Source organism: Protopterus annectens, chromosome 3.part1 (genome assembly GCF_019279795.1).
Source record: "Protopterus annectens isolate FY-2018-M chromosome 3.part1, PAN1.0, whole genome shotgun sequence".
Classification (NCBI taxonomy): domain Eukaryota; kingdom Metazoa; phylum Chordata; order Ceratodontiformes; family Protopteridae; genus Protopterus; species Protopterus annectens.
In genome coordinates, this window is record NC_056732.1 from 1,710,609,634 (window position 1) to 1,710,629,778 (window position 20,145).

General features: G+C 43.6%; 1 protein-coding gene across 1 annotated transcript in view; it reads left to right on the plus strand.

The window, feature by feature from the left end:
* Positions 1-20,145, plus strand: part of LOC122798633 (sphingomyelin phosphodiesterase 5-like) — a 930,878-nt gene that overhangs the window by 832,507 nt on the left and 78,226 nt on the right. Inside the window, exon 7 of the mRNA XM_044067720.1 lies at positions 1,525-1,684. Within this exon, the coding sequence (XP_043923655.1) occupies positions 1,525-1,684 (160 nt within the window). The remainder of the gene's footprint in view (positions 1-1,524; positions 1,685-20,145) is intronic.

Genomic DNA, 20,145 nt, shown 5'->3' on the forward strand with positions numbered 1-20,145 from the left:
TTCTGGACCCAGTTCCAGATCTGTTGACTCGCATGTCAGGTTCACTTCACCCCTCCTTACACACCCTCAATTTGACAACGTGGCTGCTCCAGTTCCATCCCTAGTCAGGCTTCACGACTTCTCACCCGCCATGACTCATATCCTTACGTCTTCTCGTGAACCTTCTTCCAGGAGACTATATTCCAGTAAATGGAGAAGATTCTCTATCTGGGTGGAGAAAATTAATGTTGACCCTTACACTGCCTCCATTCCAGTGGTTTTGGAATTACTGTCTGAGCTTTTTCACCAGGGATCTGCGGCTGCGAGTTCAACTGGCAGTGATTTCAAATTTTCATCTAGGCTTTCAAGATTCAAATCTGATGTCACATAGGCTGTGTAAAACCTTCCTTAAAGGTGCCACCTTAAGACCCCCCTTTCAAGAACCTGTTGCCTCTTGGGATTTAAGTTTTTTGTTGTCCAAATTGACTTCTCCGCCCTTTGAGCCTTCTCATTCATCCCCTTTGAAATTCCTGTGTTGGAAGACTTTGTTTCTGGTGGCTATCACGTCAGCCAGACGGGTGTCAGAGTTACAAGCATTGTCTGTGAAACCCCCTTATCTGATTTTTCACAAGGACAGGGTGTCCCTTTGTACTTATCCTTCCTTTGTCCCTATGGTCTGTTCCCATGCCACCTTGAATCAGTCCATATAACCTCCAGTGTTTTTTCCAAATCATTCCAACGCAGCTGAATACAGGTTTCATCAGCTGGATGTCCATAGACAATTACGTTTTTATTTGCACCGAACTAAGGAAATCAGATCAATTATTTATTTCCTTTTCCGAATTCAGGTCAGGCTTACCAGTTTCCAAAGTAACACTTTCTAATTGGATTTCTAGCTGTATAGCTTACGTTTACAACTCTAAGTGTAGACCTTTAACCTTTAAAATCAAGGCTCATTCTACCAGATCTCAGTCTACCTCTGCAGTCTTTCAAGCCAGGGTCCCACTTGATAAGATTTGTGCAGCAGCAACGTGGTCTACCCCTCACACTTTTATTACTCATTACAAATTGGATTTAACCTCCAGAGGTAGAACATCCTTTGGTTCCACGGTACTCAGGAGTATTTTTCCTTGAGCCACCCAAGAATAAGGCGCTAGGGATGCTGTCCATAGTCTGTCAAATCTTACAACAGCAACAGCTTTCATTACATTCTGAGAGCTATGCAGATGGATCAAGGTCCAGCATGTTGTATTAACATTGGCAACTGTTTAAAATTGTTGCAATCCCAATTTGGCCACTTTTGTTTGAGTGTTTCAACACTAAAAGTGCTAATTGCTGTCACATATACTTAGGAAGAAGTTGACTGCCTACCTTAAATTGATCAGAGCATTGTGGAGCACAGAATATATTTACGAGAATTATGAAAGCTAGGTTTCCTACTTCTGTCTGGATAAGGGATTCATTTAAGAACAAGATAATGTGAAGAATTATTATCCCCTTATTGTCTTCTATTTGTCATTCTTTTGTTTTACATTTTTCTCTTAGAATTTTGGAAAATGAGGAACATCGGAAATTATACATTGCCCCACCAATTAATCCTGATGGAAGCAACTACGATTGTGAACAGACTGGGTCACCTTGGATAGGACGTCGCATTGACTATATCATGTTCTGTGACAACTCTGTCTCAAAGCATTACAAAACAGTAAGTCTTTTCTTGGTTGGTACTGCGCTGTACTTACAATCATGAAAGCTTGTATGAGGAGACATGAGGTGAATCTCAGTTTTGGATGCCAGCAAAGGAGTAATAGCGGTCATGTTTTGGTTAATGTGGCAGATTTCTAACAGTACCTGCCAGTATAATTTTTAGTGCAATTGCACATATGACTTCCATGTTTAGTGGTGTTTTGTGTTAGTTCATATATGTTAGCCATAGCTTTGCATAGAGCATGTTCCACAACTTTGTGACATTATAACATAATTGTCTTGACTTTTGTTGTCTTTCTCCCATGTTGTTAATACTGGCATGGAGATATAGAAAACACAAGATGACAGTAACTTACTGCCTGTGCAGTTATTTATTCACGTGACATTTTTAAGTTGCTGTTTGAATTCCAGAATACCTTGTTTTTCTTGTGCTCTTGAGATATTTCAGTCTTTTTTTTATCCATTCTTCTAACTTTTAAGCTGTTTTGGGATATCAGCAGCAGTTTATCTGCCATCCCATGAATTCACTTAGTCACATGACCTTTGAATTTGCTTCAGACATTGATTCTTACTGGATCTTCTGTCCTCTCTCTCTCTCTCTCTCTCTCTCAGTGGAAGTATCCCACAACAGCTGTGAATTTGACTTTGATTTTCAGGAATCTTATTTGCTCTTGCCAAGTATGATTTGTAATCCATTTCTGAAGATACTGATTCCTTTCAAGGGATCATGACCTTGGCCCAGGGTGGGCACATTTTTGTGACTTTGTGATCCTTAGAGCTGTGCTGCCAAGAGCTTGTGGTTCTTATAAGGTCACTCGTGACAGATTGGTGTAAGAGGAGTGGTCAGACAGGCTGCAGTCCTTAGTAGCCCCCCATGATTATAGTCTAACAATAGATATTGAGACCAACCTGAAGAGCCAGGTTTGGAGATGGTGTTCACTTGAAAGTGCATGGCTGCCTGCTAACACGCATACTCTAGCTGAACTCAGCCTGAAAAAGTGCAAGGTGCTACCATGTGGGCTCACCAATTGCAGAGTGAAGGATATGGATCAGGTGTAGTGCCACAGAAATGTTAGGCAAGAGCAATATGGATTAATGTGGATTAAACCCTGGCAGTGAAGTGAGCTTGAGAAAAGGGATATCCTTGCTCTGCCAGAGACGGGGTTTGAAAAGTACCACCTAGATTTTAGTTGGTCTTAGCACTGCATGGATTATTTGTGGCAGCAAGCTTCTTGAGTGGGGTTGGCCTTATGCCTTCTCTAGAAGTGACTCTCAGGAGAGGCCCTGGATGAGCATGAGAATACTCAAAGGCTCGCAGCTGAGTACTGCTTAGTTAGAATTTTTGTCAGTGCCATGATAAAACTGAACTGCACAAATGAAAACACTCAAGTATTTGCACCTAATAGCTGTTCAGAGTATTGCATCTTCTTGAAGACCATGGATGTATTGCATAATAGGGAACCATCTGATGAGTTTGTGGTTCCACTGGCAAACTTCACTGCTGACACGGAGAATGAACTGTTAACTTATCACCATTTTGGTGAGTGATGGGTTCAGGCAGCTGGGGCTGTGTTTGCCTCTCTAATTTAAGTAGATTTTACGTGATTTGTAACCTGCCAGCTCTGCTGTTTGCAGATACTCTTAGCCAGAAGGATGATAGAGTTATAGACCTTATTGTGCAGGAGTAATGCACATTTATCCATAAGGACAGACTATCTTTTAAAGATGTTCTTTGTGTTTCACTGTAGCAGTCATCACATTTGGGTTATCTGCCTGCAGATAGCCCTCAGCCGGCCTGAATACCAGAGTCTTCGGATTTCTGCGTCGGATGCTGTCGCTTGATCTGTGATGTCAGGTCATCAGGGGTATAAAACATGTAGCCAACGCCATTACATCAGTCTTTCTTGCCGTGCGGTGCCCGAAGCAGAAGCAGTTCACAAGTGCCGGTCGGCCGACTCCTGAAATTTTCGTTTTCGAGTTTCAAACCCGAAGTCTTCAAAAAATATAATTACCATGTTGGGGATCCTTGTTTCTTACTCTAATCGATGTCAGAAAAAATTAACAATTGTCTTGCCTGTGGAAAGCAAATACCTCATAGAGATTTTCATTCTTACTGTGTCACCTGTTTAGGCCCAGACCACGACATCCCTCACTGTCGGTTTTGTGCCTTGTTCAACTCCCAAACTATTAGTCATTGGGCTATTTTTGTAGCTAAGTACTTTCGTTCTCGATCGCTGTACTCCGAAATGTCTTCGTTAAGCCATCCGACTACGGATCTTCCGAAAAAACATAAGGATAAAGACAGAGACAGGCCGCATAGGTTCAAAATTGCTGACGATGCTTCCGTTAAGTTAGTTGCCAGTCCACCGGTACTCAGTGAGGCACTTTCGCTGCCCCTGTTATCCACTACTACGGATTCGCAGGCCTCTACTGAGACCCATTCGGAATCCGGTATGCCTCGAGATGCTTCTTCAACTATGGAACTTGCAGATGTCTTTAGCTTGTATGGGTCCGGAGCCGCTGTGCAGGCTCCAGCTTCTGAGGGTGTATTCAGGCCTACAGACTTTCATATTAAACGGACAGCATCGTTTCCAGCTAGAAGTGCTGAATTCCTCAGGCCTAAAACTCGCACTACGCCTAGAAAACTGATGACCGTTTGGCTCATGTGCCTCAAAAATAAATGCTTAGAATAGCTGAAGACCTTATTACCTTAATTAGGAGAGGCCAGCCTTCCCCTCTAAGAGACCTAGAACCGATTTTCTTTCTGATTCTTCTGATCAGGAATCTGATATCTCTGCTCCTTATGATTACCAGGATTTGCCCTTATCTACTTGTGAGGATTCTGATGCAGAGGATTCCATTCCCTCTGCTTCTCCTCCAGAAGATTTTTCTTTTGGTAAAACTTTGCATACCCTTAGGGAGCATTTCTGCTGGGAAAGCCAGGACTATTCTGAGTTTAAAAAGAGACTTGGGGAATTCTTACTCCTGCCTCAACACAGGCCTCTAGCTATCCCTCCTGTTCTGGCTGTTGTAGATGTTGTTTTTTTGGAATCTAGCCTTACCCCAGACACTTTACCTCCAGCTCCCAGAAAACCTACCTGACGGATACAAGTTCCTCTTTAAGATTCCTACTGCGGATCCAGAGACCATTTCCCAAGGACCAAAAGGCATTAAGGCTACTGCTGCCAAAAACCCTACCCCTTCTGATAGAGATTCTAGAGCCTTAGACAGATGGGGTAAGAAGGTTTACACTTCTGCTGCTTTGGCCAATAAGGCTGTAAATTGCCAGTTTCATATGCTAAAGTATCAGCAGCATATTATGTGACTATGTAAACAGAAAATTATGTTGATTCCTAAATGTACTGAACACAGACTTGCAAGATTTAATGCATTCTGCAAAACAAGTTGGTAAACATACTTTGCAATGTGGTTTTGATGCTTTAGAAGCATCTTGCAGGGCTGCTGTCACTGGTTCTGTACTTAGAAGGCATGCTTGGCTTAAGGAACAAAACCTGCCAGATCATGTTAAAGCTAAATTACTGGATGCACCCTTAAACCAAGACCGCCTTTTTGGCAACAAAGCAGAGGAAGTCCTCAAAAAGATGGAGAAAAAAGCTAAATCTATACAAACTGTTATATTTCCTACAAATACAGCCTACCAGATTCAGTAGGCATTGGCCTTTAAATAACTGGTCCTTTCCAGTCCCTTCCAGGCCCTCTCATTCCAAACCTAGGAACAGCAGACCACCAAGACTTCAGTCTCAGGCAATGCAGAAATCTAAGCAGTGGGGGCTCCCACTTCCAAAGCAGGGAGTAGTAAGCCACTACCCCCTACGGAAAAATGGCACAATGACTTAACCGTAACCCTTTCAAGCCCTGCTCAACTACTTGCTCGCCCTGCATGCAAAAAACTGGGAACTCATTACCCAGGACAAATGGATTTTAAATATAGTTTCCCAAGGATACAGATTCCACATCTGCACACTACCAACCCCAAATAGTTGGCCAGACCTCCCCCCAAATCAATGTGCGGAGGCCTAACAGCAGATCCTCTCCCTTCTCAGTATCAGGGCTATTCAACTTGTCCCAGCAGAACTAAGGGGACAAGATTTTTATTCAAGACTGTTTCTGGTACCCAGAAAAGAAAACACCTGGCATCCTATCCTAGACCTCTCTATTCTCAACACCTTTCTGGTGGTTCCAAAATTCAAAATGCTGATTCTTCAACAGCTTCTCCCTATGCTAGCCAAGGATGCCTGGCTGGCAACCCTAGACTTAAAGGAAGCTTACCTGCACATCCCGATAAGAGAATCCTGCAGACAATACCTACGTTTCAGGGCGGGCTCCATGCACTTTTAGTTCTCTGCACTTCCCTTTGGCTTATCTACTGTGCCCAGGGTGTTCACAAAGTGTCTAGCTCCAGCCATTGCATTTTGCAGGCAGAGAAATATTCAAATGTACCCATATCTGGACAATTGTCTGATTCAGGCAGAAAGGCAGGACTTGCTATTACAGCACCTGGCATTTGTAAAGAAACTTCTGTCCTCATTGGGGTACACCATCAATAAAAAGAAATCTCACCTAGTACCCTGCCAACAGATTGTATTCCTGGGAGCAAGCTTGAACACAACTTCCTAGATGGCATTCCTCACTCGGAGAAACTAGTTTATTTGACAACCTATTTCAAATTATTGGCCACAAAAACCCAGCTTTCTGCAAGGAAAATACTGCAAGCCCTGGAGTGTATAGCCTCTTGCATTCTGATAATTCCATATGCAAGACCTGCATATGAGGAAACTCCAATGGTATCTAAAAAGTTTATGGTGTCAGCATTCTCAGGACGTGGAAACAATGATTGCTATCATTCCTTGTCTAAGGACAGAGTTCCTTTGGTGGGCAGAGGCCTGCTACCACAACAAGGGACTCCCTTTCACTATACCCCCTGCCACCCAAACCCTAACAACAAGACGCATCAGACTATGCATGGGGGGCTCACATGGCAGGGCAGTGCATTCAGGGCAAATGGAACCCAAGACAGATGCACCTGCATATCAACCAAAAAAGAAATGTTAGCTGTATAGAATGCTCTGACAGCCTTCAAAGTCCTTATTCTTCCAGGACAACTATTGTTAATAACAGACATGTAGTACATAAGCAGGGGGGAACCCACTCTTGCCCTCTCTGCAGACTAGCCATGGCTCTGTGGAGCACAGCCTTGAGCTACCAAGGGCACTTACAAGCTCAATTCCTGCCAGGCGAACTAAATTCACTGGCAGACCTAAGCAAAAATCTCATGGACCCACATGAATGGAAACTAGAACCCAAAATATTCAACCTCTTGAGGAACAAATGGAGGATCCCAGAGGTAGACCTGTTTGCCTCCCCTCAGAACAACCAATTGAACACATTCTGCACAAGAACTCCCCACAGTCAAGCTTGGAAAGTGGATGCCCTGTCCTTTACCTGGGAAAACCTCTCAGTTTATGCCTTTTCCCCCTCTGCCTCTCCTCTCGAAAGTTCTACTAAAGATCAAACAGGACAAGCCAAGAACATACTGATTGCGCCAGACTGGCCACACCAGCACTGGTACCCCCTGTTGCGCAGTCTGACAATGCTACAACCATGGCACCTGCCTCAGACCCCTTCCCTGCTGTCCCAGCAGGCGGGCCAGATTCTGCACCCGGAGTTTCAAACCCTGAACCTTGCAGCCTGGCTAATTCCATGAGCTCTCCTCTAGCATCCCTCAGTAAGCAGGTGCTGAATGTCATTCTGGAGGCAAGGAGGCCTAGTACTAGAAAATCCTATGCTGAAAAGTGGAAAAGATACTGTTCCTGGAGCCAGGCTCAGGGGATGACCATAACGGTGCCCAGTTTACCTCATATTCTAGAGTACTTAACAGAGATGCACTACAAGTACCTATCTTTCTCATCAATTAAGATTCATGCCTCTGCCATTTCAGCACATTATAATACTGAGCCCACCCCTCTTCTCTCACCCCTTGCTAAAACAATTCCTTAGAGGGGCCAAAAATGTAAGACCCCCCCCCCAGGAGAGCTCCTACTCCAGCCTGGGACCTTAACTTTGTATTGGAAAAGCTCACTCCCCCCCCCCCCCCTTTGAGCCATCTGCAACAGCAGAGTTGAAATTCCTTTCTTGGAAAACAGACTTACTTCTAGCCATCACTTCAGCAAGAAGAGTGTCAGAATTACAGGCCCTCATGGCAGTGGGAACCCTTCATTATCTTCCATACGGACAGGGTTATCCTCAGGACTAATCCTTCCTTCCTTTATGCCCAAGGTGGTGTCTAGTTTGGCCCTAAACCAGTCCATTCATTTGCCTACTTTTTTTCCTAATCCACAAAACAAAGGTGAACGGATACTGAAATCTGTGGAAGTGCACAGACAACTTAGATTCTATTTGGACAGGACTAAGCCTCTTAGAAAATCTGTCCAGCTGCTAGTTGGCTTTGCTGCAGGGGCAGAGGGGAAGGCCATTTCAAAGCAAACCATTTCCAAATGGATAGCCCATTGCATTCACTTCTGCTACAAGCACCATGGAAAACCTACCCCACAGGGGATAAATTCCACCAGGGCTGCATCTACCTCTACTCAGAGGAGTCCCTACCAGGGACATCCTGGAAGCTGCTACCTGGAGCTCTGTACGTACCTTCACCAAGCATTACCACCTGCCTATCTTTTCCAAATCCAGAGCTGAATTTGCCACAGCAGTCTTGCAGGGCTTAATAGCTGGCCCTAATGCTCTTTAACTACTTCTTCCCTTCCTTAGCTTTGGGAATCAACCCAAATGTGATGACCGCAACAGTGAAACACGAAGAACATAGTACAGTTGTGTACACTTACCATAAATGTAGATGTTCGAGTGTATTCACTGTTGCAGTCCTGGTTACCCTCTCTCCACCCCCCTGATTTCTCTTGCCTCTACCTTTCCTTCTTGTTTGATATATCAATATTTTTTCTTGTGTATTTGCTTTTTGATAGGGGTGTACCATACCATATAATTGTTTCCTATTGTGGGGACACCTGACATCTGGGACAAGAAAAACTGATGTAATGCCATCGGCTATATGTTTTTTACCCCTGACAACCTGACGTCATGGAAGAAGCAGCAGCATCCGAAGCAAAAGTCCGAAGACTGTGGTCTTCAGGCCGGCTGAGGGCTACCTGCAGGCAGATAACCCAAATGTGATGACTGCAACAGTGAATACACTCTAACATCTACATTTATGGTAAGTGTACACAACTGTACTTTTCTCTCTATTCTTTGTGGCCATTTTGGTGTTCAGACTCGCCCTTAATCAGTCTATCTAGCTTCCTTATTTGTTTTACCCTAAGCTTAAGAATAAAGGCAGCCGAGATACTGTACTAATATGACCAAAGACTTCAGACAATCTAATCATTGCTTGCTCCTTCATATCAGGAAAACAGGTCTGTTCAGTGTCCAAGCAGAAATTTTCCAAATGCATGGTAAACTGCAACATGTTCTAACATGAGTGTGTTGACTGTAGAAGGCCTCCTTAAAAGTGTCTTCAATCACTGTAACCTTCATAAAGAATGTTTCTGCTCAAAGTGTTTGTGAGGCTGCCATGAGGCTGACACTTGGATGTGTACCTTTTCCAGGTTTTACAATCTTGATATCCAGTAAAGGAATAGGGCTAACTGAGTTTTCTTTGCATGGGCCCAGAATCAGAGACTTTACTTGGTAGCCTGCGTATTATGTATGTATTTACTAAATCAGTGACTTTTTATAGAACAGAGGTGTGACGGAGCTTTCCTTAACCATAACTGTTTGGTTAGGAGAGCCATTGCTGCAATATGAACTTGTCTTCTTTCTTGGGAAGCATATTTTATGAACCTCTTCTTCCTCCTCTTTGTCGCAGGTATTTGATCTTATTATCTATAACACAAGTATAGTATTTGTACAAGATTTGTTATTTCCCTGATGGTTGTTCTAGTTGTGTTAGTGGGTGTAGACTGAGTGAATTGGCATCAGAATTCATATGCCATCTGAGCTCCTCCTTGGATAAACTTGAGTAGGGAAGTATCAAAACATTTGCTAATGAGTCTTGGCTCTAAAAAGGAACAAATGATTGCATTATTTATGTTCTTATTTTACATCTGGATTTCCTGATGATGGCTCTGGGGTGGGAAATAGCCTCATGGCCTAACTAATGGATGTCTGTGCTTTAAATCTGGCTGCTCATCATCCATTTATTGATGAATGAACTGTAACAAGGGTGTAACTATTTAAGTGTTCGTGACTGTGGTGGGTACTGTAACACAGCTGTGCTGTGTGGCTAGAAGCCTCCTCAGTGGGCTTATATTAACCTTCTTCAATGCTTAGATGTCTCCTGCATACTGTGGCTGTTACTTTGTGTTCCTTGTGAAGATAGACAAGTATGTATCTGTGTATCACTAGTGCATTGTTACTTGTGCTTCCTATTAAAGATTGTCCTATTAAAGATTGTGTTCTGACAGTGGATGATGGCAAGCTGGAGGGTGCAAGGGCTAGGCATGTTGACATTACAACCCGTCACATTAGAAGGCTTCATGAATAAGAGAGATGGGGGTGTGGTCTTGCTTCACTGAGATCTGTATTCTAGCTAAAAAGGCAGAGATGTGTACCACACTGCATTTAAAACATTGTAGCTAGTTAATTAACATTAACGCTCATTATGTCATATCTCACATTGCTTTATTTTATAGCTGTAGTATGCATAGTTACATATAGCTTGTCAGGCAGCATGCATTTAGTTACACACTGCTTTAAAATGAACTTTAACTTTGTATTGTTCCAGCTCCATTGGTATAGGGAGATAGAATTTGTGATTACAACCTAGGCAACCTAGGTTCAGTTAGCTGATCATGCATTTGTTGGAGTTGGTATGAGGAAGATGGGGAGGGATATGTGGGAACTTTGAAGTGCCACAGGCCCTCAGAGGAGGGCTGGAGATGCAAGGAAGACTGTGGAGTGGGCCTTGGACCACCAAGTCACAAATGTGGTAGTTCTTATCGCAGGTGAGTAGAAGTGCACAGGGAAGATGTAATAATCACCTTGATGACCTGTATCACACGTCCCCTGCCCAGGGGAAAAGATAGCTTCTGTACTGGATGCTCTCATTAGTGGGAGGTGTGCAGGGGCAGCCCCCCCCTAATTTTGTGTATCTGCATGACAGCCTGTGTGGACAGGATGAACAGACTTTTGTCTGATCAGTGGTGTCTTAGTGGTCAGCAGTAATTATGCAAAAGGCATAGAGAAGAAGGCTGTTTTATCATACTTTTGAATACATAAAATTTAAAATCCTTTTAACTCTAAAACAGTAGTGTGTGTATACATGTATGTATTTCTATTTTGTTACAACTGTCTTTGACATGTATAGTTAACAGGACGCTTTGTGCTGGATGTACAGTTATTGCTGCTGCTGCAGTAGTTTTACATTTATGGCAACAGGGTTTTAGGCGTCTCTCTGCAACTCTTGATTATTACCATTTTGACAGTCTCTGTTTTCTAGTGATAGACCTGGTTGTGATCATTATAACTGACCGTTTTCCTAGAACTTCAGCTTCAATGTAAATATTTTCTACAGATGTCTTTGATTCCTTCTTTACTGCTTTCCATTACTCATATGAACAACACAGGATCTTGTTTCAATTTTTGACATCTGCTTCAGCATCAAGCGTAATTTTTCATTGGCTTCTGTATTCTTATTTTGTCTCCAGTTTGGAAATGTGGTAGTGTCTGTCATAAGAGTATCTGTGTTTATGCTGAACTCTTTCCAGCATTTTCTTTGTTTTGTTGATTTTCAGGCATCAGTGGCCTTGTATTGTAAGTAATCTGCTTCTCAACCTTCTGCCAGTTGCCATGTGAGCTGGTTGAAGAACGAGCCCCTGCACTGGAATATCTCTATATTCCAAAGTTGGAAGACAGTACTCCTTAGAGTATTTGCAGATGCTCTTTCTCATGAGAATTTTCACTGTTTGGATATTTTTTTTTCTCCCTTTTTTTTTACACCTTTATTGAATTAACAGTTAAGTATCTGTCTACATAAAGGATAAGCACACCTCAAGGCTAGTCAGACAGTATGGTATGCTTGGGCTACTCCATGTCCCTCTAACCATGAGAAAAATCAGTTAACACATTCTTGCTAGTTACAGGTCCCCCACCGTGAACCAGCAAACCCATACATCCTAACCTTAAGTTACTAGAATCACTCGGCATCCAGCCCAGTACTATAATGGGTGATTTTAATTTCCTCTCCATTAATTGGGAGGCATACACAACCAGTAACATATTTCTTGACTTTGTAAATTCAGCTGCTCTGGAGCAGCTAGTCTACACTCCAGCTAGGGGAATAAATATCCTAGGTCTGGTACTCAGCAATATGGGAAAGTGCTGCAACTGCCCCCCCCCCCCCCCCCCCCCCAGGTGTGATGTCCTCACTGGTAAGATCAAATCACAAAGTACTCTCCCTTAAAATAAAGGTAAAACTAGTCCCCCCGCCTAACCCCAAAAGCTTTAAGAACTTCTCTAAGGAAAATGATCCCCTCTTAAGGGATGGCATAGCTAGTTTTCAAGCTCCCCAAATCCAAATCCAGAAAACACAGAAACCTATGCAGAGACATACACAAAAGTCCTGTACAACCATATAAAGATCTGCATAGAAACAGCAGTACCAGACTGTAATACACCCAATTCAAACAGCAAAAACAAGCCACCCTGATGGATCTCTGGTATTACTAAGTTGTACAACCAAAGAAAGAAAATTCTGTTGAGAAGTAAGAAGGAATATTCACAACAGAGCAGAGGTCCCTGTCTAAACAAGTGAATCAGGGATCTAGTCAAGTCTCTGAAAGCAGACTATGAGGTAGAAATACCTTCCAAAGCTAAGGATAACCATCAGGCATTTTTCAGTTATGTCCGCAGTCTTAAGTGCAACACTCAATAGTGTGTGGAATTAGTTGTAGGTGGCATCACTTATACTCAACTGGAAGATAAAGCAAATCTTCTTGCCAACAAATTCAGCTCAAATTCCACCTCCCCATCACCAGAGTTCTCCCCCAAGAAATAACCTCCATCACTCCACTGCCTATTATTACCAAAGAACAGGTTGCCACTGCACTTTGTAAAGCTAAAAACACAACTTAAATGAGGCCTGATGATATACCAGGTTGCCTGTTAACCAGCTTAAATCAGGACTTATCAGGCCCATTAGGATATTTATTTATTTAAACAAATACAGAAGATGACCTTACTGAAGGTTATGTTGCCCACACAAAATGAGAACAAGCAAAAACAATGGTAACAACCACCACGAGATGAAGTCCAAGGTTTAATCACAATAAAAACAGTATAAAAACAGGGAAAATGCACTGATGTGTAAGCGCTTTGAGGCTAATGCCCTTCTTCAGACAATTTACTAATGGTAAAAGCAGTCTATGTAAAACACCTACCAATCTCAAATCAATAATTCACCCACCTTTTCTTTATTTTTTTTTATTGATTTCTGATTGGTTGGTGTTTTACATAGACTGCTTTTACCATTAATAAATTGTCTGAAGAAGGGCATTAGCCTCAAAGCGCTTACACATCAGTATGTTTGCTCTGTTTTTATACTGTTTTTATTGTGATTAAACCTTGGACTTCATCTCGTGGAGGATATTTATTTAACCACAGCCTCCTTGACTGGCTTTGTCCCATTAGAGTGGAGGGCATCAACAGTCATCCCTCTTCATAAAGGGGGATCATCTACTGACCCGGGAAATTACAGACCCATAAGTTTGACTAGTCTTATATAAGATCATGGAAAGAGTAATCATGGACCCGATACATAATGACATAGGAAACTTAAAAAACCTGGACCTGACCCAGTTCGTCTTAGTCAAGGGCAGGTCATGCCAACTGAATTTGGTAGATTTCTTTGAGAAAGTCACTAAGGACCTTGGATGAGGGTAAAATAGTACATACTGCCTAAATCAACCTGGCTAAGGCATTTGGCACAATTCCACACTCACAAATTATATATAAATGAACTCACAAAACTGGGCATAAATCCCTATGTCACCAGATTTACAGCCAGTTGGCTCACGGACAAGACACATGATTAAAGTGGGTGAATCCAGAAACCGCAAGAGGCCATTTACTAGTGGTGTACCACAGAGCTCAGTCCTGGGACCACTCCTGATATTCTTCATGTTTCACTGCTGAAGTCCTAACCATTGGGTTATCCATGCTGTGGTAGCCCTCAGTCGGTCCAAATTTTTGTGCATCGACTGCTGTCACTTGCTGGCTGATGCCAGGTCATCCGTGCTATAAAGGAGAGCAGGCGATGCCATTACCTCGTCTTTCTTGCCGTGGAGCCTGTAGCAGAAACAATTTGCAACAGTGCTGGTCGGCTGTTTCCAGATTTCTAACTTCAGCTGAAAACGTCTAAAGCTAAGTACCCAGTTGGGGATCCTTCCTTTTTCTTGCACTAACCGATGACTGAAAAAGTCAATAACTCTCTCGCCTGTGGAAAGCAAATAACACACCGAGACCTCCTTCCTTAGTGTGTCACTTGCTTAGGCTTAGATCACGACATACCCCACTGTTGGTTCTGTGCCTTCTTTAACTGTAGGACTGTTCATTGTAGAGCTCTGTTTGTAGCCACATATTTTTTTCTTCAGTCTCTGATTACTGATATGGCATCCATCAGTCAGCAAACTGCAGATCTTCCGAAAAAACGTAAAGATCAGGATAGAGACAGACCGCATAAGGCCAAACCATCTGATGACACCACCACTAAAAGGGTCGTCAGTTCTTCGGAATTCAGTGAGGCACTTTCGCAGCCCAACACGATTACTTCGCAGGCCTCTACCGAGACCCTTTTGGAGTCCTGTATGCCACTGAAAACTGCATCGTCTAACAAGCCTTTGGCTGTCTCTGCCTTGGTTGGGTCTGGAGCTGTTATGCAGGCACCGGCCTCTGAGGATACCACTCGCACTTCGGAATTCACTTCAAGGCCTTTGCCCTCTTTTCCGACTAACATACCGATAGCACCAAGGGATACTCTTTAGGCCAGACTTAGAGATACTCCTAGAAAACAGAAAAAAGTCTCCATTCCACTACTCCACCCCCTCCTCAAACTAGAATGCATAAAATGGTGGAGGATCTCATCACTTTCATCCAGGGTAATCAGGCCACACCAGCCAAAAGGAGAAGGGAACCTTCTCCAGACAGACAATTGGGTTTAGACTCAGAGGGATCTGACTAGTCTGTTTTTTAAGAGGAAAATCCTCTTACTGCCTTACTCAGATGCAGAAGAATCTATTCCTTCTGCATCACCTCCGGAGGACTTTTCCTTTAAGTAAACACTTCATGCCCTCAAGGAACACTTCCAATAGGAATCAACAGATTTCCCTCAGTCCAAGAAAAGACTAAGATAGTTTCTGAACCTACCCCATCACAGGCCTCTGGCCATCCCACCCATCTTGGAGGTGATAGATGATGTTTACCAAGAATCAAGCCTTACCCCTGACACCCTTCCACCTGTCCCCAGAAAACCTGACAGCTACTACAGGGTACCTGACTCTCATAAATTTTTCTACAGAAATCCTATATCAGATCCAGAGGTGATTACTCAGGGACCTAAGGGAGTTAAGGCTACCTCTGCAAAGAATCCTACTCTCTCTGACAAAGAATCCAGGGGCTCAACTGTCAGTTCCATATGTTCAAATATCAGCAGCACACTTTGGAACTTCTGAAACAGAAAATTTCTGCTTTTCCAAATTTTGCCAACAATAAAGAGATAGCAGAATAACTGCACTCTTCATCTCGGGTGGCAAAGTACTCCTTGCACTGTGGATTTGATACCCTAGAAGCTTCTAGCAGGGCAGCAGTGACAGGATCTGTTATCAAAAGACATGCATGGCTGATGGAACAACCTCTCTCCGATCATGTCAAAGCTAAAATCATGGGTGCACCTCTTGACAAAGACCGCTTGTTCGGACAAAAAAACTGAAGAGGTACTTAAAAAGATGGAAGACAAAGCAAAATCGATGCAGACTGTTAAAGATTTTCTTCAAGAACAACCTCCTAGGTTCAGCAGAAATTTTCTCTCTAAACACTGGTCCTTTCCTGCACCAAACAGGCAGGCACAAGGTAAAATCCGTAGGGACAGACCCACCAGGTCTATAATTCAGGGCCAGCAAAGAACAAAACAGTGGCCCCCCTCAAACACTACAGCAGGGAGTTAAAAAAGCAAGCCTGTATGGAAAACCTTTCCCATCTCTGCCTGCCTCCACCACACCAAAAGCTAGGAGGAAGGATGTCTCTATGCAGAGAAAATTGGAACTCTATAACAAAAGATCATTGGGTCTTAAAAATCATTACTCAGGGGTACAAATTCAATTTCCAAGAGGGTACCCAGACTTGCCTACAAACCAGTGGGCAGAAGCACTAAAACAAGTGCAAAACCTAATATCCCTAGGGGCAGTAGAACCTTTACCTGCAGAACAAATTGCAGAAGGATTCTATTCCAGACTATTCCTTGTTCCCAGGAAAGAGGGGACTTAGCATCCCATCCTGGACCTATCCTTTCTAAATACCTTCCTGGTAATCCCCAAATTCAAAATGCTTACCTTACAACAGCTTCTACCAATGCTGCCAAACAAAGCTTTGATGGTCATCTTAGACCTAAAGGATGCTTGCTTGCACATCCCAATAAGGGAATCATGCAGAAAATTCCTGCGCTTCACAGCAGGGATCACTAAATTTTCCATTCTCTGCTTTGCCCTTTGGCTTATCTACTGCTCCCAGGGTGTATTCACCAAATTTCTAGCTCCTGCCATTGCCTTTTGCAGGCAAAACACTGTACAGATTTACCCTTACTTGGACGACTGTCTCATCCAGGCAGACTGCAAGTAACTGCTTCTGCAGCACCTCTCATTTGTAAAAACCCTACTCACCACTCTGGGGTTCACCATCAACGAAAGGAAATCATAACAGACACCAACCAGGAAAGTCATATTTCTGGGAGCCTTACTGGACACACAACAGCAAATGGCCTTTATGTCCCCAGAAAAATAAAGTTTCCTACCAAAATACTTCACTACTGTGGCCTCCCAAACCCAGATTTCTGCCAGGAAGTTCCTAGAAGCTCTAGGATACATGGCCTCATGCATTCTCCTAGTACCTTTGGCCCGACTACACATGAGGAAAATTCAGTGGTACCTAAAGAATCTATGGTGTCAACACTCACAACTTCTGGACACCTTCCTGCCTGTGATCCCTTGCATAAGATCCGAGTTCCTCTGGTGGGCCCAGGCCTGTGCTCTGAACAAGGGACTTCCATTCACCCTCCGTCCATCAGAACAGACCATAACTACAGATGCTTCGGACATAACCTGGGGTGCTCACCTAGAAGGGAAGATGTGCCCAAGGACTATGGGACATACAAATACTACCCTTGCACAGCAGAAGGAAATGATAGCAGTACAAAACACTCTAGCATCCTTCAAGCCCTACCTCAAACCAGGGGTTCTTCTCATAAAACAGGTAACACCACAGTCATGTGGTACATCAACAGAGTGGGACCCAGTCTTACCCCCTGTGCAGACTAGCCATGAGCCTGTGGCTAGCAGCCTCATCCATGGGACTACATCTTATAGCCCAGTACCTACCGGGCATCAACAACACCCTGGCAGACCACCTAAGCAGAAACCTGCTGGACCCACATGAATGGCAAATCCACAGAGACATTTTTCTGCAAATTACCCACACATGGGAGCTCCCAGCTGGACCTCTTTGCCTCTCACTTAAATCAACAAGTACAGAAAGTCTGCACCAGGGAATAGCATCACCTGGCCTGGAAGGTCGATGCCCAGACCTTCCCTTGGAATACCCTCTTTGTGTATGCATTCCCACCTCTACCTCTCATTCCAAAAGTACTACTCAAGGTAAGGGAGGAGAAACCAAGAGCAATACTCATTGCCCCAGATTGGCCCAGACAGCATTGGTACCCGATGCTGTGCAGCCTGTCTCACCAGCCCCCCTGGCAGCTACCTCTGATACCTTACCTGCTACACCAGGGGGGGACAATGCTGCACCGACCTTCAAACACTCAAGCTTTCATCGTGGCTTATTCTACCAAAACCAACAAGGAATCTATGCTAAGCAAGCAAGTCCTTCTCATCATCACATAAGCCAGCAAGTCCAGAACCAAAAAATGGAAACGATTCTGCTCTTGGAGCCAGTCCTAGGGGGCAGACATACATCTGCCCTCCATTCCTCTTATTCTAGATTATCTTGCTGAGCTTCCTAAGAAGGGTCTCTCCTTCTCCTCCATAAAGATCCATGCCTCTGCCATCTCGGCACACTTTGATACAGAACAGCCATTGTTCTCCCACCCTCTTATCAAACAGTTCCTTAGAGGAGCCTCTAGTATCAGGCCTCCCAGAAGCAGCCCACCCAGGCCTGGGATGTGAACTGTGTTTTAGAAAAGCTTTCTCTGCCTCCCTTCGAGCCTGCAGCATCCTCAGAACTAAAGTACCTCTCTTGGATGACTGCCTTTCTCATGGCTATTACTTCAGCCAGAAGAGTATCAGAGTTTCAAGCCTTAATGGCCATTGATCCATTTATCATATTCCATGCAGACAGGGTCTCCCTGAGAACCAAGCCCTCCTTCATGCCAAAGGTGGTTTTGGATATTACCCTCAACCAGGCCATCTACCTGCCCACCTTCTTCCGTAACCCTCAGAACAAGGGGGAAAGGATACTGCATTCTTTGGATGTGCACAGGCAACTCAGATTTTTTCTGGATCGTACAAAGACATTCAGCAACACTGACCAGCTCTTGGTCAGCTTTAAAACAGTGACACAGGGGAAACCAGTATCCAAACAGATGATTTCCAAATGGATAGCACACTGCATCCAATTTTACTACTCCTTGCATGGAAAGCCACTCCCTAGGACCATCAGAACACATTCCACTGGGGCAACCTCTACTTCCACAGCATTTCCTTAGAGGGGTACCCACCAAGGACATCCTGGAAGCTGCCACATGGACTTCATTAAACACCTTCACCAAACATTACCATCTGAACCTATTCTCAAAAGCTAGGGCTGGGTTTGCCTCTGCAGTTCTGCAGGGCATGCTCACCCAATCATAAGTTTCTGTTAATCTTCCACCCTTCTCCTCAGTTTTGGGAATATTCCCAATGGTTAGGACTGCAGCAGTGAAACACGAAGAACATAATAAAATTGTGTACAGTCACCATAAATCTAGATGTTCCAGTGTGTTCACTGCTGCAGTCATGCTTTCCCTCCCTCCTTCCCCCTGATATCTGCTTTCCTTGGAGAGACACATATTTCTATGTGGGTCTCTGACCCCAGGACTACTAATTATTATTAAAATTGGACAGCTTTGGTTGGTTTAGGCAAGTAAATCTGACAGCTCGGACGACCTGATGTCAGCCAGCGAGCAACAGCAGCCGATGCACAAAACCTTGACTCTTGTATTCGGACCGACTGAAAGCTACCACCGCATGGATAACCCAATGGTTAAGAATGCAGCAGTAAACACACTCGACACTCTACATTTTAAACTGGACTTTCTGAATATACAGCTCAGAAGTCAAGGCTAATGTAGAAGGCCTCTGGATGATAAAGTTTGCCAACACCTGCAAGCTGAGGACAGTGTAGATATCCTTCAGGAGGGTCTAGATCAGACAGATGATTTTTGCCAGAACCATGGCCTAAAACTAAATTCAAAAAATGCATTATTGTACCCATTGGGATGTCAAATACCCCTGCAAATTACAACATTAATAGCACACTCTTAAGAGCAGACTCAGAGGTGAGAGATCTAGATAGACAGATAGCTTTACCTTTGATAGCCTTGTGTCCACAGTGGTGAAGAAGTCCTTTCATGTGGCACAACTTATAAGCAAAGGTATGGCATCCAGATGTAAGGAAATTATAGCCCAACTGTACTCGGTCTTCGTTAGACTAATAATCGAGTAAGTGTGCCATTTGGCATTTAATTGATTAGGCACTTAGAGCAGCTTGAGCGACCCTAGAGGTTCCTTACAAAGAAAATACAGGGTGTAAACAACATGAACTATGTGGATAGATTAAAAGCCCTGTCCGTTTTGAATAGATTAAAAGTCCTATCCCTTTATTTTGTATCTTACTGACTTTTAAGGGGGTGACCTATGCCTGACATACAAGGCACTCTCAAATCCAGCCTTGATGGAGCTGATACACATCCGCAAATATTACAGCATGAGCGTCACCTGATCTAGGGATCTAAACTTAGCAACTCAAACAAAACATGCTGGAGGGCCAGATATGTATATCAGAGGTTGTCTCTTCTTTGGAACAAGCTCCCTAGTCACATTATGCAGAGACTTTCCCTGACCCTCTTTAAACGCGGTTTGGATCACTGGATGGGGAATCACAGATTCA